Raw genomic sequence first — 23,000 nt, forward strand, 5'->3', positions numbered from 1 at the left:
GCATTTTGCGCCAATAGAATTTAAACGTTGTTTAAACGTTTGATCAAAGTAACCAAAAATTAGCAATAGCAGCAAAACTTTAAAAAAACAACAACCTCAAATTAACCTTATTGTTGTAAAACTATATTTGATATAGTTGTAGTTTGTTGGATAAGCGGATTAAATCACTAAATACCAAATATCAATATGGCATCAATATTTATCGGTACAAATACATTCATACACTCACAAGCGCGCACACATCGTTGGTCACAGTTTACAGGTCAATAGGGGTCCAGGAGTCAAGTGTAAGGTACCTTAAAACAATTAACCTATTAACGCAAGAATACACGTTCGAAATGCGAATTACGAAAAAAATACATGGCAACGACACTAACAAAACACACTTAAAAGCTCCCAACACAGCTACCGTTACACAAATCACACACACATGTACACAACCGAGCACATACATAACGCAAGTCATGATCGTTATACTGTGGAGTTTCCGTTCCAGCTCCCTCGCGACGAGACCGAATCTCTCGAAATCACGACAAGATTAAACTACGGTGTGATTGAAATCTGTAAACTACGATGAGTTTCAACAGCGAACGCCGACCAAGCCCAGGAAAAAACTACAAGCCAACTACGCAAAAAAGTGAGAAGAAACGTCGGAAAATAAACGATACGGCATAAGAGACGCAAGCAGGGAATCGTGACGACAATCGGACAGAACGACGACGACAAAGCTGATGATGATGATGATGAAAACTGAATTCATAGATGCTCCCTTACTAACGATCAAAAACACAAATTCGCGATAGCGCGCTAACCATCTTTTTTTAAGCCGAGATTGTTCTCGTTTCATCAATAGTAATTATTAAAAAAAGAAAAACGACGCTAGTCTTTCCTAGATAGTCTCAGTGTTAAAGTCTGATTATGCTATTGCTACGGCAGCGCTGGCCGCTCGTAGTTATTGCGACTTTATGTGCAAGTGTTTCTATGGTCAGTCTGCGTGTGAATGCGTTTGATTCTTATGCCTGGGATTAACTTGAGATTAAAAAAAAAAAGTCGTATAACAGTTGCTGTCTAGCTTCCCTCCCTAATCTTAATCTTTATTCCCAGATAACTGTCTATACCTCCCTCCCGTTTAACCTACGACCTCCCTCCCGCTCTCTTAAGTTTGTTTTTCACTCTCCCTCGGTTACGCTATCTCTTGTCTTCCCTACATTATTAGGTTTATTCCCCGTGATTGGGTGCATTCTGCAGTTAACTAGAGGAGTCCCCGCCCCCCTCCCACCCACCCACCCACCCTCATGGACACACAAAGGGCGTGGGATCTGTCCGTCAGGCGGAGCGGCCAATCGCGTCCCTCTCCCCCACGATCAGGGCAGTGCAATACACAGATGGATGAGTTCCCCCTCCTAAAGGTTCAACTGCAAGAAAAAGAGAGACAAATAAGAGCAATTTTGTTTTTGACCAATTATTGGTTTGACCGATATTTTTTTTTACGACTTCTTTAATAAATTCTTCTTTATAAAACGAATAGTTCCGGTCCTTGATTCTGATTGGCTGTGTGACTGAAGTGATATTAAAGCAATAAGCCCCAAGAAACCGTGGTTTACAGTGAATTTATAACAGCTAAGGGGGTTTTAGCGCTGCTTCGCGGCGTGCCTAACAACACCCCTTAGCGGTTATAAATTCACTGTAAACCACGGCTTCTTGGGGCTTATTGCTTTAATATCACTTCAGTGATTGTGGGGAAACATAAGCAGACCAGTAAAATCGGTCTGATCAATAATATAATTTTACCGATATTTACATTTATTTAATGTGTTATCAATTTGACTATTTTTAACACAAACACTTTCATACCTAATCGTTTATAAGTTCTTTAATATTCAATAATTGACTGTGGGCAAATAAAGGCAACATAAGCAGCAACTGTCAATGAAGAGACAGACCAGTAATCTGCTGGACCAATTATTATTATTATTTTTTTTTTACAATTATTTAATGTTATCAATTTGACAGAATTTACTTTTAACACAAATACTTTTATGCTTAAGTTCTTTGATGTCGCTCAAGTGGCGTGGGCAAATAACGCAACAATGGTCAATTATGCGACAGAACAGTAATCATTTTGACCGATTTTTTACACCGATATTAAAACTTTAATATTTAATCTTTTAGCATTTTTATATTTCTATTTTAGATGCAATATTAGGCGATATATCAGTGTCTGATAGTGATATAACAGACTGATAACTGAAAATGTTATTGGTTCTTTAACTGCACATCTAATAAATAACCATTTGGTTCTTAAAAAAAGGATGTATTGTATGCTGAAATTACTTAACTAAATGTAAACAATGTTAATTAAAAAAAATAGCATTAAGCATAACAGACTAAGCTCAAAACAGATATGAAACTTAAATATGAATATTTGGGACAGTTTAGATTGAAACAATTTCGATGCGTAAATATAATGGCATGCATAGTGTCATTTATAAAATAATATATATTAATTATTTTTTACGTTAATTAATATTGATTTATGTTAATATTATTTTTGCAGCCAGAAATAAGCCAAAATAAAGCATTAAAAATGTCTATCAGGCATTTAGTTATAAAAAAAAAAAAAAAGTAAATCTCAGGCATACTGATCAGTGTTAAACATTATGTTTACATTATGCACAGGCAGCGGCGCTCAAATGATCTGGCATATACTGCAGTTGAGTAGAAACACCTAGCAGCATCAAAAAACACCTAGGACAGTTATTCTCTGTCCCAGCACATTATAACATCACAAGACATCAGCAGTCATCACTAACCTGACAGCATGTGCTGTGTGTGAAGCAGAGGGGCGGGGCTACACGCCATAGCATGCAGAGAGGCGTTCCTTCAGGATGGGCGGAAACTGCTCTGAGAACTGCTGCCAGTTCTCCTCACCAACCTGGTCCTTAAAACCATGTAGGATCTACACAGAGACACACAATCTCATTCATCAACATGAATCTTCAAAATGTCCCTATACTATACTATACTATAGTATAGTATACTATTACTATACAGGCATAATGTGATGTAACACAATCCATGCTCATCTAACCTTGTAGAACATGTCCCTCAGGTCATCTTTAGGGTTGACCCAGGAGGCCACCGCATCACAGAAGAAGATGAAGTCCTGAGGGAGAGACGGGTGAAAGGAAATGAGTGATGGATGAGAGAGTAACATCATGGTCAATCACAATGGAGTCCGAATATCAGAACTGACCTGGACCACACCGCCAGGATTCACACCAATCATCACACAGATGCCTCTGAAGGCAGAGTCCTTTTCCTCATTATCTCTGATGTTTCGTAACGATGTGCACCTGCAAAAAGAAAAATCATGGCAAAAGTTTTTGAAACGAGTCTCTTCTGCTCCTCAAGGCTGAATTTATGTGGTCAAAAATTCAGAAAAATCTGTAATATTGTGAAATATTACCATTTAAAAGAAATGATTTCTATTTGAATATATAGTAAAATGTAATTCATTCTTGTGATCAAAGCTGAATTTTCAGCATCATTACTCCAGTCTTCAGTGTCACATGATCCTTCAGAAATCATTCTAGTGTGCCGATTTGAAATCTCTAGATGTTTTGACTCACCAGGGTCTGATGAACTGTTGCAACATGGGAGCCACTTCCTGTGGACAGACGTAACCCAGGCGACCAATCGTGATGGCTGTAAGGAGAAGTGGGAGGAGTTAAGGTTTGATCATTTATCTGTGTGAAAGGTAAACGGTCATGTACGGTCAGAGGTCGTACCCGTGTTCTCCAGCAGGGTTTTGGGAGTGTTGGGTCTGTTAATGATCTCCACCAGATGAGGAAGAACCAGAGCCACATACGGCTGCATCTCCACACCTACGACAACACAGTCAGGTCAGTGACGTCACGTGACCAATAACAATCAGCTTACTGACGACAATTCAATTCACTACAATTAGCCATTTTTACACTTCCGTGTTTCTGGCTTCCGGATTGGCGCTTGCAGGGAAACGGTTTTTCCAGTGACAACAGCGGAATGAGTTCAAGAATCAAAGTCTTTTTTTTTTTACAAATTAGAGATTATAAAAATGTTTGAACTAACGGTACATTACTCTAACAAGTGCAAACATTTCACAATTACCTTTTTGCGTCAGCTCGGGTCATCAAATACAAGTTAGTTTAATTCTTAATGGTGGCAGTTATATAATTCAGTAAGTTTTGGCGTTCTGTCCGTTTGGTGCTGGCTGTGCATTATGACTCCACGTGAATTTTTTTCCCGCTATTATTATTATTAAAGTAATATTTTATTTTCTACTTGCTCTCCTTTGCATTATTAACGCGATGGCTTAAATGTACATTGTATAATGTGCCCTGGGAAATAAATATTAAACAAGAGATGACTCGGATTCATGACTTTATTCCTATTGTATCGGATTACGTTGTTGTGTTGCGTTTAATATGCTTCAACCGGACTCAGTTAGAATTGTTTAATGTATTCTTGGAAAAATGTGCATCTGGACATAAATGTTGTAATTTTTAAGTAATTTATCATGATGTGGCGAGTGAATTGAGATAATATGCTCAAATGTACCAGAGATCAAAGACTATATAAAAAGGGATGTCGGAGATGGAGAATAGAAACCATCCGGCGCTATGTTGAGCGTATTATCTCACGAGTCAGCGGTCCGAGTGGCCATATAAGTTACTAACAAGCAAAATGTTATTTCTTTGTAGATTATATCACAACAACTTGAAAAAACAGACAAAACAGAAAAGGTAAGTAGTATTATTTGAGAAAAGGGCATACCAATATAATAGGCGCAGACCTGTAATGGAACAAACTTTACCATGCGCTGACATAATTTCAGATTTTTGTCGCAGAATCAGTGTGATGATCCTCACCCATCTGCATGCAGATCTCGCCGATGGCCCAGGTTGCGTTGTTACACACCGAGATGAACTCAGGGTTCAGATTCGTCCCCAGGATAGGCATGAACTCGGCTAAACACACATACACAGTTTCAGTGATTAATATGAATTTATTATGAAGTTAAGGGTGTATCGTGCAGGTCAAATGCACTCGTCTTACCGATGCAGGGTTTGACGTGTGGAAAACAGGCCTTGGTCAGATCACCCAGCAGAGCAAATGAGCTCTGTCTCACCTCAGGCATAGTGTCCTACAAACAACAGAGTATCAATAAATCAGCCTAATGTTTTATAATGCAACAATAAATAATTAAAATATTTAAATGATAAAGTAATAATAACAAAAATAATCTACTTTTTTTTTATATAATATAGTAAACAATTTTATATTAATAAATATAAATCAATGGTATAACAATAATTAAAACAAAATATATAAATATCACCAACAATAAAACATTGGTGTGTAATAAAGTAAATTAAATTTAAAAAATACTAAATAATAAACTACACAAATGTATTTTATAATGTAGTAAATAATTCAAATAATAATAAATCAAATTTATAACAATCGTTAATACAAATAAAAATATACAACATACCTACACCAACAATATAAAACAAATAAATCTATATAGTAAATTAAATATTATTTAAAATAAAAAAATAACTATTTAATGAATAATAAATGTATTTTATAAATATAGTAAATACATAACAGTAATAATAATAATAGTAAGTAAAATAACTAGGGATGGAACGATTACCGGTTTCACGATAAATCACGATAAAATGCCCTGACGGTTAGTATTATCGTTTAAAATTTAATTATCATCAAAACCGTGTTTGATTATCACGCTTTTGAAAACTCGTGGTAAATCCTGTCCAGCCAGCATCAGTCTGACGCAGAAGCAGCATGCAGTGTTGTTGTTTTTTTTGCACGAGAGGAAATGGCGGAAGGCAGCGACAGCGCTCGGGAGATTTTTCAGCCATCTAAGAGAACCAAATCGGTGGTCTGGTCGTATTTTGGCTTTTACAAGAGTCCTGAAGGCATTTTAATCGAGGACGGTCACCCTGTCTGCTATTCTTGCAAGAAGGAAGTAGCTGCAAAAGGGGGAAACACATTAAATTTGCTCAGTCATCTTCGTGACCACCACCCACTGTTATATAGCGAAGAAAAGTTTGCAGCAAGTGGCTCTAAGCCAAGACAAACGAACGTTCAAACTATAAGGTCGACATTTAAGGGATAATGTATTGTATATTCATAGTTAACTTATTACACAGAATTTTTTTTTTGTTTACCTAAAATAATATATAAATACGGGGATATAAAATATTGAATTGAGATTCATGTTTTGAAATCTTACCTGTTTATAAATCCATTATGAGCAGTGTACAAAACAATCGTCAGGACAATATGATCACTACAGCGAAATTATAGTAGTATTAATACTAAATTCCTCTGATTTCATTTTCAATACAATCAAAAACTGAGACGCAAGACGGCAAGCTGCATTTGAATGAAACGAGAGAGCGCATCCGCGCCTCTGCGGTGATACATGACACATGGGGCGACTTCCAGACAGAAGTGAGCATCCCTATGCCCTACTCCCTTCGAAGGGCAGAGCCCTTGAAGTGTGTTCTTTGAAGGGTGCAGGGCATTACTGTCTCGTATAAGCGTTTGAAACTCCCTTGGCGAAGGGAATGACTGACCAAATGTTACCTTGACAACGCTGTCATTAATGTTAATTTAATGTTTATGCTAAAAAAAGCGCATATAGCTGCTAATTGTATTTGTTTGTTGATTTTCAAATATAAAACTTATTGAAATGTTTTCAGTGTGTGTATCAGTTATTTTTGAACATTTTCATCTAAATTTAACAAAACCGTGGTAGTATTGATAATCATGATAACTTTGGCTACTATAATCGTGATATGAAATTTTCATACCGTTACATCCCTAAAAATAACTTCATAACACTAATACAAATAATAAAAAAACACTAATATTAACATTAACACCATTGTATTTTATGAATTAAATATAATAACATTTTAAACATTAAATGTTAATATATTTTTTATATAAAATATCAAATTGTAAATACTTGATATAATAATTATAAGAACAACAAAGAATGTTAAATTCTCTCACACATTGTACCTGCATACACTGGAACAGAAGGGTCATGATGTTGCTACGGGCAACCAGCTGGTCCACATGACCCCCGAGACCTTCGGCCAGACCGCTGAGCAGATCCAGAGCGACTATCATGAAGTCCTTATCTGGAGCCTCATACTGATCCGGCTGCTGGCTGTACATCTACACACACACACACACACACACACACACACACAGAGGTGGGTTAATGACTGTGTGGTGCACTGATGTTCATGTAGAAGAGTGTGAGTAAGTGTGTGTTCTCACCATGGCTTGTGCGAGTGTTTTCTGCACCAGAGTAACACAGCGCTGATAGACGGGCTCACAGTATGGGAGGAAACCGCTCTGTAACGCCGTAGCCACAGACGACAAACACTACACAGACATAAACACAGAGTGGACAGGAGTCATTTATTGTCTATTTTCACTTTCCGTTACAATTGTTTTATCAAAACAATGTACAATTATGTGTCATGAAAATAAAGTCAATTTAAACTATGAAATGAAGACTTTTTATTCTGTTCTCACCTCCAGCAGAGGAAACAGGTCTTTATCCTCGTCTTTCAGTTCATTCCACTTCTGGATCAGAGGAGGCATCAGTTTCTGGATGTATTCCTGTTCACACACACGCACACAACACAAGATCAGACCACTGATCTCTACGCCTACAAACACGTACTAATAATATTTAGCTTTTTAAAACAAGTTGACAAGGGCAGGGATGAGCAGAGGCAGATCGAACCAAAAACATGGCATTTACTGGTTAAAAAAAAAAACTGACATATAATTGAAGATGATTTCCATCATTTTGGTGAAAAAAATGGTCTCTTATCTTTTGAGTTGCCCTACTTGCATCTGTGTTTTTTTTAGAAAAGTTAAAACAACATACACTACAGTTCAAAAGTTGAATTAAACTGACTAAAAGTGACAGTAAAAGTTTATTTTTCAAATCAATGCTGCTCTTTTGAACTTTCTATTCATTAAAGAATAAAAAATAAAAAAAAGGAACAGTCTTTCCACAAAAATATTAAGCAGCACAACTGTTCTCAAGATTGATAATATTAAATGTTTGTTGAGCAGCAAATCAGCATGTTAGAGTGATTTCTGAAGGATCATGTGACTGACTGGAGTAATGATGCAGAAAATTCAGCTTTGATCACAGGAATAAATAACATTTTACAATATATTCAAATAGAAAGTAGTTATTTTGTAGTTTAGGTAGTTAAATTGTAATAATATTTCTTTTGTTACTGCATTTTTCTTCAAATTAATGTAGTTTTCATAAGCATAAAAAAGTCTTGGTAGTGTATGAAGACTGATGGAAACTCTAATTACCGGTTGGTTCAGATGATGTCCGACAGAGTCTGCCAGGGTGCCGATGGCGTCGTAGAGGATGAGCAGGTTCTTGTGCTGATATTTTCCAAACGCAAACACCAGAGTGTCCAAAATGAAACTGAGGTACGGAACCAGCTCTGTACACGCTTCCTCCTCCAGAGTCGCAAATGCACTGAAAAACATTACACAGTTGTTTTATAACTCTAATTCCTCAATAGATATTTCAGATGTGGATTTCTCTCAAACACTCACCTGCAGGCGGCCTCCTGCACCCTCTTGTTGCCATCTAGGATGCGTTTGAGCAGTTCTGTCATGAGCGGTTTGAGGTGGGCGTCTGGCGGCTGGCTCACCACCCAGTGTGCGTAGCGGCTGAGCGTCCAGCAGGCGATGGAGCGAACCAGAGCCTTCTTATCACACAGACACTGGATCAGGTGCGGGATGAGCTCGGGCAAGTACTGTACCATACCCTGCATACAGCCTGACGGAAAGAGACAGGACGTGTAAACACCTAGTATTAAAGGGTTAGTTCACCCAAAAATGAAACTTCTGTCATTAATTACTCACCCTCGTGTCGTTCCAAACCCGTAAGACCCTTGTTCATCTTCAGAACACAAATTGAGATATTTTTTATGAATTCCGAGACCTCTCTGACCCTCCATAGACAGCAATGATATTACCATGATCAACGCACAGAAACATAGCAAGGAGATCGGTAAAATAATCCACGTGACATCAGGGGTTCAAATGTAATGTTATGAAGCTACAAGAATACTTTGTGCGCAAAAAACTAAAATAACGACTTTATTCAGCAACTCTTCTCCTCCTCATCCAGCCTGCCGCGGCACACCGCCATTGTGCAGAGAGTATCACACGTCTGCTTCTGCTTCATGTAAACAACGCATGCGCATGGCACTGCTGCTCACGTTCACACGCACATGCATCAGCACACGCATGCGTTGTTTACATGAAGGAGAAGAATTGTTGAATAAAGACATTCTTTTTATTTTTTACACAGAGGTGGGTTAATGACTGTGTGGTGCACTGATGTTCATGTAGAAGAGTGTGAGTAAGTGTGTGTTCTCACCATGGCTTGTGCGAGTGTTTTCTGCACCAGAGTAACACAGCGCTGATAGACGGGCTCACAGTATGGGAGGAAACCGCTCTGTAACGCCGTAGCCACAGACGACAAACACTACACAGACATAAACACAGAGTGGACAGGAGTCATTTATTGTCTATTTTCACTTTCCGTTACAATTGTTTTATCAAAACAATGTACAATTATGTGTCATGAAAATAAAGTCAATTTAAACTATGAAATGAAGACTTTTTATTCTGTTCTCACCTCCAGCAGAGGAAACAGGTCTTTATCCTCGTCTTTCAGTTCATTCCACTTCTGGATCAGAGGAGGCATCAGTTTCTGGATGTATTCCTGTTCACACACACGCACACAACACAAGATCAGACCACTGATCTCTACGCCTACAAACACGTACTAATAATATTTAGCTTTTTAAAACAAGTTGACAAGGGCAGGGATGAGCAGAGGCAGATCGAACCAAAAACATGGCATTTACTGGTTAAAAAAAAAAACTGACATATAATTGAAGATGATTTCCATCATTTTGGTGAAAAAAATGGTCTCTTATCTTTTGAGTTGCCCTACTTGCATCTGTGTTTTTTTTAGAAAAGTTAAAACAACATACACTACAGTTCAAAAGTTGAATTAAACTGACTAAAAGTGACAGTAAAAGTTTATTTTTCAAATCAATGCTGCTCTTTTGAACTTTCTATTCATTAAAGAATAAAAAATAAAAAAAAGGAACAGTCTTTCCACAAAAATATTAAGCAGCACAACTGTTCTCAAGATTGATAATATTAAATGTTTGTTGAGCAGCAAATCAGCATGTTAGAGTGATTTCTGAAGGATCATGTGACTGACTGGAGTAATGATGCAGAAAATTCAGCTTTGATCACAGGAATAAATAACATTTTACAATATATTCAAATAGAAAGTAGTTATTTTGTAGTTTAGGTAGTTAAATTGTAATAATATTTCTTTTGTTACTGCATTTTTCTTCAAATTAATGTAGTTTTCATAAGCATAAAAAAGTCTTGGTAGTGTATGAAGACTGATGGAAACTCTAATTACCGGTTGGTTCAGATGATGTCCGACAGAGTCTGCCAGGGTGCCGATGGCGTCGTAGAGGATGAGCAGGTTCTTGTGCTGATATTTTCCAAACGCAAACACCAGAGTGTCCAAAATGAAACTGAGGTACGGAACCAGCTCTGTACACGCTTCCTCCTCCAGAGTCGCAAATGCACTGAAAAACATTACACAGTTGTTTTATAACTCTAATTCCTCAATAGATATTTCAGATGTGGATTTCTCTCAAACACTCACCTGCAGGCGGCCTCCTGCACCCTCTTGTTGCCATCTAGGATGCGTTTGAGCAGTTCTGTCATGAGCGGTTTGAGGTGGGCGTCTGGCGGCTGGCTCACCACCCAGTGTGCGTAGCGGCTGAGCGTCCAGCAGGCGATGGAGCGAACCAGAGCCTTCTTATCACACAGACACTGGATCAGGTGCGGGATGAGCTCGGGCAAGTACTGTACCATACCCTGCATACAGCCTGACGGAAAGAGACAGGACGTGTAAACACCTAGTATTAAAGGGTTAGTTCACCCAAAAATGAAACTTCTGTCATTAATTACTCACCCTCGTGTCGTTCCAAACCCGTAAGACCCTTGTTCATCTTCAGAACACAAATTGAGATATTTTTTATGAATTCCGAGACCTCTCTGACCCTCCATAGACAGCAATGATATTACCATGATCAACGCACAGAAACATAGCAAGGAGATCGGTAAAATAATCCACGTGACATCAGGGGTTCAAATGTAATGTTATGAAGCTACAAGAATACTTTGTGCGCAAAAAACTAAAATAACGACTTTATTCAGCAACTCTTCTCCTCCTCATCCAGCCTGCCGCGGCACACCGCCATTGTGCAGAGAGTATCACACGTCTGCTTCTGCTTCATGTAAACAACGCATGCGCATGGCACTGCTGCTCACGTTCACACGCACATGCATCAGCACACGCATGCGTTGTTTACATGAAGGAGAAGAATTGTTGAATAAAGACATTCTTTTTATTTTTTTGCACACAAAAAGCATTCTCGTAGCTTCATAACATTACAGTTGAACCACTGATGTCACATGGACTATTTTACAGATGTCCTTACAGACGTTTCTGTGTCTGGGAACATTTAAGTTGCATTGCTGTCTATGGGAGGGTCAGAAAGCTCTTGGATCTCATCAAAAATATCTTAATTTGTGTTCAGAAGATGAACGAAGGTCTTACGGGTTTGGAACGACACGAGGGTGAGTAATTAATGACAGAATTTTCATTTTTGGGTGAACTATCCCTTTCAGTGAATTCAGTATGTGCGAGTGTGAGATACACACCTTCAGCGATGGCTCCCAGCACCAGTATCCCGGACTCTTTGGTGACCCAGTCCGGGTGGAACAGCAAACCCTTCAGCAGTGGCAGCAGGTGCGGCAACAGGTCGTCCCGAAAGACGTTAGCCAACACATCCAGCGCTGCCGCAGAGCACTTCCCTAGAAACACAAACGAAAATATACACACTTCATACACACAGAAGAGCATTTACAGCAAGCACGCTCTGATTGGTCGTTTACTCACGTAGGTTCCAGTCAGACAGCGTGTCGTCGTCATCATCCTCGTCTTCATCGATGTCCTCTCCTTCCTCTCCCTCTCCTCCCTCGTGCTGCAGCGTGACGGTACGTGACTTGTGGAAGCGAGGCTTGATGTCCTGCTCGCTGTCAGGAACGTTGTCGTCCTCCTCCTCCACGTCACCCTGAGACACACACAGAGAGCGAGAGCGCAGCTGCAGTCAGATTCACACGGTCCCTACGGAGCACTCACTGCTGATAAATCAGTAGGACTGGAGAACAAAATTGATTTTCACAAATTTCCAGCTTCAATATCAACTTGCAAAAAAATTAAAAAGTAGATTTAGAAATCTCTTTCTATTGAGTTGTCTTCACAGGCTGCATGCAAAAATGAACAACACGACCGATGTAATCTGATTCACGAACAAATAACTCTTATGAACAGCTCTTCTGACATTTATGAGCGCACAGCGCAACCAGTGTAGCTCAAATCCTGAAAACAAGCTGGTTCTTTGAAAGAACAGTTCAAAAATAATGAACTACTAATTTGAGTAATCAGTCGGAAACACTTCCCTGTATAATTTACAGCATTAAGCCGCGGTCACACTAAACTTTGAGCATGTGAAAATCATTCGGACGGTGCTGCGAAAAGGGGCGGGAGCAGGATATGACATCACGTGCCAAAATATCCTCACTAGTCATAATTTTTTCTATTTAAGTGATTACAATCAGTCACAAGTATAGTTAATTAAGTACACGCACAAATCTCATGTAATTAAAAAAATCACATAAAATTAAGTTTCACTGTTCAAACGTACCATCCGATCCTGTTTCCCTTGCCACCGCAAACCAAGCCGCTTCTCTATTTATGTAATTTTTGTAATCTTTTAAAGTTGTGTTATTCCTCCATTTCTGTACCAAGAGGTTACTTTGTGACGTTTTGATCTTCTATTGGTCTCACGCATTCACGTGACGCGAATTCGCAGGTCAGAGTTCACCAAACTTGAACTTTGCTACGCAGCGAAATATCTTCGCACAGGCTTGCGTTTCCGGTCTGACGCATTCGCATGCGTATGAATGGAAGTCAATAAAACGAAAAGTCTAGTGTGACCGTGGCTTTAGCAGAGAGAATTCTCTTTTAAATTCAAGAATCCAAATCAGTGTGTCAACTAAAATCAAAACTATTAAAAATTATTTTCGGTCATTGAAATAAAGCAGAAATTAAAATATAAATATTAGATGAACTTAAAAAAAAAATTGGAAATGCTCAAATAAAATGACTAAAAGTACTAAAATTTGTCAAATTAAAACGACAATAGAACTATACTTAAAAATTTTAATATTATTAAAAAATTTAAAATAAATAAAGAAAAGAAAATATAAATTTTAGATGAAAAATCGAAAAAAAAAAAAAGTAAACATTTTGTTTTGGCAACTTGTGAAATAAGTTTGAAGTTGAAAGTTGAGCAGTAAAATTAGTTACAACTTAGTGAACTAAATTAGTAAAACAAACAAAATTAAAAAAAGCTAAATAGTATAAAAATTAAAAAAAAATTACAAAATTGCTACAACAAACTAAAACTGAAAATACAATAATAAAAGCTAATTCACATATTAATAAATAGTATATAAATAACACTAAAGTAACACCAATATTAAAACACTCCAAATGAATCTGAATCGAATGCTTGTGAAACAATTGAATATTATGTGAATGCAAATCTAACTAATGCAATAAACATGATTTGATTCAAAGGAATATCCCTGACTCATGTCTCATATATGTTGACTCGCCTTCAGTAAAATGATGTCAATCTCAGAATACTTCATTCCGTTGACCAGGATGGGGATGAGTCTGTGGAGAAATACATCAACATTAGATCATCTCACTCAAATCAAGAGTTCAGATCAGATCTCTCAAACAGAACTAAACAGAGGCCAGAGGCTTCATCTGTGTGTTCAGTTTATGCTCAGATGTGTGATGATGGCCTGCAGTACTCACTGGACCAGGTGTCCTGACAGAGCCTCTTTACAGATGGGCTGCTCCGCCAGAGTCAGCCAGAATTCACACGCCTCCAGCGCCACGTTCTCATCCGCATCCTGCGTGCGCTGCAGCATGTACTGCAGAAAGAGACACAGGCCAGATATAAAGCTCCTAAAACACCTTTAAACGACAGTAAGACATCAGATGTTAGTGCTGGTCTCACCTGTATGATGCTGTGCATGTGCGGTATCAGGCGGTCGATCCGGACCTCCAACAGCATGACCAGAGCTCTGCACACGTTCTTCCTCACCTCGCAGTCTTCATCACCCGCCAACGCAAACAGAGACTGAAAACAGAGCACACACAGTACAGATGAGCTGAGCCCTCACCACTGAAGTAACTACAAATGCATGGGTCATCGTAAGCCGGATTGTAGTTGTGTTTATGACATACTAGGCTGCTGAAAAGTGTGCTTTCTTGAAAAAACTACAAGCTTGATTTGGCAAAGTTTGTTCAGGAAAAAATTGTGTGTTATGTGTATTTGAACCCTTTCCAACAATGCCTATTCTTTTATTTATTCACAGTGTGAAAAGATGGATCTCAAAATCATACAGTCATTGTTGGAAAGGGTTCAAATACACAGAAATGCTGAAAAACCATAGAATTTGTGGGACCTGAAGGATTTTTCTGAAGAACAGCAGGCAGTTGAACTGCTCAGGAACAACTATCACTAAACAAAAAAACACAGCTGTGGATCATTCAGGTCACAACACAGTATTCAGAATCAATAAACATTTGAACGGGGTCATTTTTATAAATTCAACTATTATTTTCTCTTGTGGACTGTATGTAAACATCTTTTATGTGAAATATCTTATTCAGGTCAGTACTAAATAAACAATGACATGCATTGTGTATGACCCCTCTTATTTTGGTAAAATAATGAACATTTTGCAGATTCTGAAAGGGGATGTAAACTTTTGACCTCAACTGTATATACACAAAAATAAATATAGAATTACATATAAAAGAACTGTGCACTACACTATGCCATTTTTTGATTCGGACCGAATCACTCTTTGGTCTGAATTATGGACTGAATCAATTAGTCAGCTCATTTTCTCATCGAATCAGCTCAGATGACTCACTCATTCAATGAGCTGAAAACTCTGCTGACAATTTTAAAATTACAATTACTGCATGAAATATTACTTATTACTTTTTGGTAGACAGAAACCGCTGTTTGCTGGAGGTCAACTCACCTCGATGAATGTGTCGATGTTGTCCATGAGAGCCTGAGCCCTGCCAATAATGAACTGATTCACACACGCTATGGCATGAGACCTACAGAGAGAGTGTGAATCAACATGTTGTTACTCATTATCAAACACAGATAGTGTATCAGTGAGAGATGTGTGTGTGGCTCTTCACCTGATCTTGGGGCTGCAGTGTTTGAAGAACTGCAGGAATTTGGGGATCATGATGTTGAGGGGTCGATTCAGAGCGTCACTGTCCAGCAGTTCAGACGAGTCCTCACAGATCTTCTGCAGCGCACCAAAAGAACCCTGTACACACGCACACATACAGTGGGGCAAAAAAGTATTTAGTCAGCCACCTTAAGTGGGAGAACTTGCACAATTGGTGGCTGACTAAATACTTTTTTTACCCACAGTACAAACTCATTTCTGTTGGAAATCCCACTGCATTATGGGTTTATAATAGTTAAAAGAGGAATATTTGTACAAACTGTAACAACTGTTAGTGCGCCATGATCATTTCATGAAGATTGGTTTGGGAATTTTGAGTATGTCTGGTCACACCCATAATTTAAATGACAATTTTATAAACATCTAAATACTAAAGTTCAACTTTTTTGGATAATTATTGAACTAGCTAGTCCAGAGACTACACAAGTTCACTAGTTTTGTTAAGGTTGATCAAAAAACCTAAGACCTAAGTTCAAAAAAGCAGTTTAAGAAGGGCTGGACAATAATTCATTATCAATATATATCGCTATATATTTTTTTTCAATAACAGTGATGTGATTTAACAACACATTTCCGATATACATTACCAGTGTTTCCCATACATTGATTTATTTGTGGCGGCCCACCACAACTTCGTTGAATAAACATGAGCGCTGCACATTTCAAAAGTAAAACGCGGCGCGGGTGTTTTATATGATTGTATCTTTGAAGGGAACGGATGGTCTTAAAATCGCACACCTGTAATTACCTGTATGCATGGGCGACATCAGGGGGGGACTGCATACATTACCTGTATGCATGGGCGACAATTGCTCCCCCAAATTGTTAGTCATGGAATCCCTGATGTCGGCCCCTCTGCAATTGGAGCGCTTAGCCAAGCGCTAAATACCCTCAACGTGTTTTTGCAGCGTTGAGCAGTGTAACCAATCACAGACATATCAGTTGATTTCTTAAAAGCAATGGCCAATCAGAAATGTTTTGTCAGAATTTACTCACCTCTGAAAGCGCAGCAGTTTTTAAGTGCAGTTTTGCACGCTCGTGAATCATCTCATGACGCGATGTAAATAAGAGATTCATTGTGCAGTTTAGAGAGCTTCATTGATTATAACAGAACTTTGTAAGATCGCGATGAACGAAGATGAGTGGCGCTTTTTAGTGATAAAGGGAGCACGCATTGCACACTTTCTAGGGTATAATCCATTCAGAATTTGTATGAAACTTTCGTTTTTTTGGACACAGGCTACACCCTGCAAAGTTTCGGGAATGGCATTCGCATATTTATGTGGGATTCACTCTCGAAATAGCAGTGATTGGCAATGGACGGAACTTAAAATATGTTGATTTAATTCTGGAACCGGTCCTGGCCAAACCTCCAGATAGCGCGCGTCCCGAGCGAGATCTACTTCACGGACCAAAAGCGTGTGTAAACTTTATTGAGAGCGGGAATTTCATTTCATTTCCAGTAACGGACGGTAGAAAGTTCAGCTATGAATGGTATGCGATTTATGACAGAATATAGTCCCACAACTGATCATTTATTTTTTCCTCAAGTGTCTCGCCTTTGGTAACAACGACTCAAAACGGAAACATTTCAAGTGACATGGGAAAAAGACATGGAAAACTTCAGTGAACATCAGAAAAGCAGCATGCACATTTCTGGTTAAGAATGAAAGGCCATCAACTGACAAACGGGAAGCGTCACCATTCAAGTCAGCAGGAAGAGCCAAAGCTAGTTCAGTTTACTAAACGGTGGCAACCTCTTTAAGTTATTCTTGACTGTGTTGGATTGACTGCTTTGATGCGTTGCAATACGGTAGGGCATTGTTTTGATGCCTACAACCGGAAAAAAAACTTTTGTTTTTATTTATTTCATATACATATATACACTATATATATATTTTTTTTTTTCTTGCCCCTGACTCAAGAGTCAAATGTCGCCCATGCCTGTATGATATCAACTGATGTCTACTCACCGCATTGTTGTTATGTTCTTGAAAACACGCAAGTTAATTGTGTGTAAAAATGCAGTCTGGCAAGCCAATCAAATCACAAAGCAGATTCTTGTGCAACCGTTGTTGTTCAAACAGAAGGTCATGTCAAGTGCACTTCACTGTGGGATGAATATTGCACATTTTGGGAAAATACTAGGGATGTAACGATTATCAATATCGTATATATGTATTATCAATATCGTGGTATCGCAATAGCAAAACTGCCTCAATATCATCATGGTCACATGACAATGTGAAACGATTGATTTTCCAGAAAAAATTTAGTTTTTAAAATATATTTAAGCTTCTTATTCTAACATAAAAGGTGTTTAAAGTTGTGCTTTGGGCCATTATACTTTGGCACAGTATCTGTCAAACAAGATAGCACAATATGGCTTAATCCCTTCATCAAGTCTGTTTTCGTTCAGGCGATCAGCTCATGATCCGGTGTTTTCCGCGCCTCAGAACGGCTCCGTTCACAGTGAATGAATGCAGTGAACTCGTTTATTGCATGTGCTGTGAGTTTAGCGCACATTTGGGAATGCAACGGCCACCAGTTATGCTTTATTTTGACGGTAGACGATTACAACATTTCACTATATTTGTAGTGAGACGCGTTTTTGTAAGCCTGTTTTCACTGAAGCTGGAGTTTTGTGTCAAAATAAAAGCTCTACTGCCGTTTACGTCAAAATAACAGCATAGAAATGCAGTATGAATTGCTGACAGTTAGCGGTTTAAAATGCAGTCCAAATTCAAAATATCTCTTTCAAGTGTAGAAATTAAGAAAGAAGTATTGTAATTTCCCTATTGTAGTGTAAAGTAAAAATGATTTGCCAATGAAATACTCATTTTCATTTATTTTACAAGTGCAATTGTTTTACAATATATGGCTATTACTGTCATAAGAATAACAATAATATAAAATTGCTGTTATTATTACAATCGGAACACCAGTGTGAATGTAATTTAGACTCAGTATACCACAAATTAAAAGAGGGTTGAGTTCCCTTTAAAGTTCAGGTACAAGTCAATTCACTGACATTTTCTGACTTAAGTTTTCTTAGTTAAGAACATGGGTCGTAGCTCTTCATTTTGAACTCTCAAAGTGCATTAGATAGAAGAATTTTACTGTAAAATGTACAAAATGTTCATTTTTTCCAAGTCTTCATTTGTCTTTTTTTTTTATATATATATAAATATCGCAAAAATATTGTACCGTGGACTTCATATCGAGATATTATCGTATCGTGAGATTTTGATATCGTTACATCCCTAGAAAAAACTGAACATGCACGCTAAAATCAGAAAGCATACTGCATTCCAAGTTAAAGTATTATGATGTTATTCCACAGAATATGGAGATAAACACTATTTTATTACTCTAAATTGTTATATTGGTGCATATAAAATAAATGATTAAACTGTATTTCAAAATTGGGTGTTCAGTCAACAATGGGAGTTTGGTTAATACATACTCAGAGATGTGCGTGTGTTTTACCTCGCAGGTGTTGTAATCCTCCGAGTTGAGGAGGTTGCAGAGTTGAGGCAGCAGCTCAGGCCATGTCTGCAGCTCCCCTTTAGACGCGATTGTAGTGATGAGAATACCTGCAGACACACGGACACAAACTCAACTATAACACAAAGCTGAATAACCTATTTGTGTCACTTAAAGACAATCAGTACATCTGTAATTACATCTAATCAAATCAAATTAAATTAAATCAGCTCAAAGCATCTAAATCAGAGTTTTGTAGACGTTTACTCCACATCTATTACAGTCTAACCCACTCAAACCCGGGTTCAGACTGACCGATGGTGGCGCGGATGAGCGGGGACGGGTCTCCGATGTTGTTGAGACACTCTCTCTTGATGAAGTCGGCCACGGCCGGAGGGAAGTTCTGGTAGTGAGCCTTCACGTTGTTCTTGAGAATCAGACCGCTCAGAGAACGGGTGGGCTCGTCTGCAGAGACACAGAGATGGGCCTTTAGATGAGTGACAGGAGAGTGTGTGAGACACTGAGGCAGATGATGCACCATGGGATATACAGACCTTCAGATTTGAGGCTGGTGAGGACGAAGATGAGATAGTTGTTGAAGTCAGGAAACTGATTCAGCTGCTCCAGTTTCTAATGAGCGAGTCAGAAAAACATTAGGAAAAATTCAACAGAGAGCAAAGAAAGAAGAGGTCTGGTCTCAGACCAGAGACGTTTATTAAGATGCACACAAAAAATTATTTACTCATTTAATAATTTTAATACTCTTCAAAAACAGACTATTAGTTTTAAAGTTTGATTCATTTTCTTGAATGAGTCCGTTACTGTCAGATTAAATCAATAAATCACTTCCCAGATGAAAGGATTAAACAAATCATCTTAAAATTTACAATCCTCTGCATCGCATTAAATGTTTTATGGAACAAATAGAGATAAATATTGCTGTTTGTTATAATACATTTTTATATCTTTATAGTAAAAGTATCTTCTGCTCACCAAGACTGCATTTATTTAATTTGAAAAAAAAACACAGAAAAAACACTAATATTGTAATATATTACTACATTTTAACGTAACCGTTTTATGTGAGAACATATTTTGAAATGTAATGTATTGCTGTGATCAAAGCTGAATTTTCAGCATCATTACTCCAGTCTTCAGTGTGACATGATCCTTCGAATCAGAAATCATTCTAATATGCTGATTTGCTGCTCAAGAAACATTTATGATTATTATCAATGTTGAAAAAAACAGTTGGGCTGCTTCGTATTTTTGTGGAAACCGTGATATTGCTTTTTTCAGTATTCTTTGATGAACATTAACGTCTTTACTGTCACTTTTGATCAACTGAATACGCGCGTCCATGCTAAAAAAAAAAGTTTTAGATTCATACTTTAAAAGTATTAAATTCATTTTAAACAAAACAAAAATTATACTTGAGCGTATGACCTATCACTACTGTGCACATGCATACCAAATAAAAACTGCCAACACAGATACTAAAAATCTGACTGAAGACATTTCAACATTTGCCCAGTCGTTACGGCTAAAATTCACAGTATATTTGTTTGATAACCTGGATAAATAAGCGTTAAAGACATAAGTGATCATGATGATAGAGTAACATACCTCTTGAACGGCTCTCTGTGTGGCCGTATCTGGAGACTGTGAGTCCTTCAGCAGCTGCAGCACCTGCTGTAAACCCTGTTCATCCGGCTGCCACTCCATCCTGAGCCACACACAGACACACACACAGAGACACACACAGACAGACAGACACACACACACACACAGACAGACAGACACACACTCACACACACACACACACACACAGACAGACAGACAGACAGACAGACAGACAGACACACACACACAGACAGACAGACAGACAGACAGACAGACACACACACACACACACACACACAGGAAACACAGAGGGCAAATGAGTGCACTACATCAAAACACACACGCCCTCCAGGCCATCACTGCTTTCTTGGCACAGTTTTAGGAAGAAAGAATTGAAGTGAGCAAATAACACACATAACTATCATCCACAGACACATGCATTCAGAACAAATACCTGGTTTAAAACACTTTTAATTGTTGAAGCCAGGCTAATCCAGCGCGAGCACCTGGACGTCAGGGTTACACATCAGCTTTACCATCTGATCTGCTTTAGTGGGATCGAGGCAGACGAGAGTGTGAATGTGCGAGGAGGCTGTGATGTGTGAGCGTCTGACTTACGTGTGGGCCGTGTGTGAATGTGCGAGCATTTCTTCAGTGGCTCTGCAAATACTCAGGAAGACGCTTGGGTTTCATTTAATATCAATTGTTTCATTGCATGTGCTACTATTTCTTCTGCATAACAATTTAAGTGTAAAGATTAATTTGAGGATGTCAGCAGCAACCAAACCTGAAATCCTGTTCACCAGCCTGATTTAAAATGTTTTAATGGAAGAACATTTAATCGTCTGTACATTATAAATATCACTCAGTTTTGCGTAGAGACACAGAAATAGCGCAGAATATTCAAAAATCTCTCATTTTGTCACAAAGTTGCTTTGTTTTACTTTTTCAAATTCCTAAAACTTGATTACAAAGTTCCGATTTGTATGTGCGTGTACTTATTTTTTAGTACATAAGTGTATGTTTGTATAAATATCTATCAAAGTGAGTTTATCTACACATCTATCAAGCTATACATGTATATATACACAAATACATACATGCAGTTAGTTAGTTATATGGATACGTGTGCATACATATGTGACCCTGGAGCACAAAAGCAGTCATAAGTAGCACGGGTATATTTGTAGTAAGAGCCAAAAATACATTGTACGGGTCAAAATGATCGATTTTTCTTTCATGCCAAAAATCACTAGGATATTAAAGATCATATTCCGAGAAGATATTTTGTAAATTTCCTACCGTAAATATATCAAAACATAATTTTTGGATTAGTAATATGCATTGCTATGGACTTAATTTGGACAAAAAAAATCTGGAATCTGAGGGTGCAAAAAATCTAAATATTGTGAAAATCGCCTTTAAAGTCATCTCTCAGAAAAATATTGTCCTTTTATAATCTTAAAAATATTATCCCAACAAACCATACATCAATGGAAAGCTTGTTTATTCAGCTTTCAGATGATGCATAAATCTCAGTTTTGGAAAAATTGGCCCTTATGACTGGTTTTGTTGTCCAGGGTTACATATATACACATACAATATTACAAACATATGACTGAGAAGTGTGTTTGTGTGTACGTTTGAGTACGGTGTGAACATGTGTAGAGTGTGTGTGTGCACCTGTATATGTGTGGTGTTTATATGTATAATCTCTGTCTGTGTGTGTGTGTGTGTGTGTGTGTGTGTGTGTGAGCGTGTGTGTGAGTACCTGTATATGTGTGGTGTTTATATGTATAATCTCTGTCTGTGTGTGTGTGTGTGTGTGTGTGTGTGTATACATATATATATATATATATATATATGAGTGTGTGTGGGCCGTGTGTGTTTACGCAGCCCGGTTTAACCCAATCCCCCAGCTCACATCAGACGTGTTAACCGATCACACATTAAATAAAACGCATTAACCCCGTTATATAAGCGTGATGAGTGTGTATAATGATGCGGAATAAACACACACAGACGCTTATGTAGCCGTTAGCTGCTGTGCTAACCCGCCAAACGCTCTCACCTTCAGTCAGTGTTTCTCTCTCTCTCTCTGTGTGTGTGTGTGTCTGGGTGTATCTCTCTCTCTGCCGCGGTACAAGCGCTGATAGCCGTCGCTTCGCGGTAACGGATGGCTCGCCGCGGGTTTCTGTGGGGTTTAATCGGCGTGTTTGTTGTTATTCTTCTTTCACCCGGCGGCGCCTATTGCAAGGCGGACGCGTTAATCGCGCGGTGTGGATCTGAGC

The 23,000-nt window shown here is 38.3% G+C and overlaps 1 protein-coding gene across 2 annotated transcripts; it reads right to left on the bottom strand.

Moving 5' to 3' along the window:
- Window positions 1-1,293: 1,293 nt before the first annotated feature.
- tnpo2b (transportin 2b) lies at window positions 1,294-23,000 on the bottom strand. Of its 2 annotated transcripts, none has more exons than XM_016289865.1 (25): window positions 22,781-23,000; window positions 20,713-20,812; window positions 19,641-19,716; window positions 19,402-19,551; window positions 19,090-19,196; window positions 15,545-15,678; window positions 15,376-15,457; window positions 14,337-14,459; window positions 14,132-14,250; window positions 13,924-13,984; window positions 12,140-12,314; window positions 11,902-12,054; window positions 10,838-11,063; window positions 10,586-10,757; window positions 9,779-9,865; window positions 9,518-9,625; window positions 7,102-7,260; window positions 5,101-5,188; window positions 4,914-5,012; window positions 3,792-3,887; window positions 3,633-3,708; window positions 3,257-3,356; window positions 3,092-3,166; window positions 2,814-2,959; window positions 1,294-1,415 (listed from the first exon to the last, which is right to left on the bottom strand). In XM_016289865.1, exons 2-24 carry the CDS (start codon window positions 20,809-20,811, stop codon window positions 2,852-2,854), a joined length of 2,673 nt encoding a protein of 890 aa, XP_016145351.1. In that variant the 5' UTR covers window position 20,812; window positions 22,781-23,000; the 3' UTR covers window positions 1,294-1,415; window positions 2,814-2,851. The 2 variants fall into 2 exon arrangements, with proteins under 2 accessions (XP_016145351.1, XP_016145350.1); XM_016289864.1 differs by lacking the exon at window positions 22,781-23,000 and adding an exon at window positions 21,164-21,892.

This window comes from Sinocyclocheilus grahami, unplaced genomic scaffold (assembly GCF_001515645.1).
Source record: "Sinocyclocheilus grahami isolate Dianchi unplaced genomic scaffold, SAMN03320097.WGS_v1.1 scaffold252.1, whole genome shotgun sequence".
Lineage (NCBI taxonomy): Eukaryota > Metazoa > Chordata > Actinopteri > Cypriniformes > Cyprinidae > Sinocyclocheilus > Sinocyclocheilus grahami.

Coding starts and splice junctions, on each gene's coding strand:
- tnpo2b (XM_016289865.1), bottom strand. CDS start 20,811: ATGGAGTGGCAGCCGGATGAACAGGGTTTACAGCAGGTGCTGCAGCTG. Junction 15,679..19,089: donor AGGATTACAACACCTGCGAG/GTAAAACACACG, acceptor GCGTGTGTACAG/GGTTCTTTTGGTGCGCTGCA. Junction 2,960..3,091: donor TGAGGGACATGTTCTACAAG/GTTAGATGAGCA, acceptor GTCTCTGTGTAG/ATCCTACATGGTTTTAAGGA.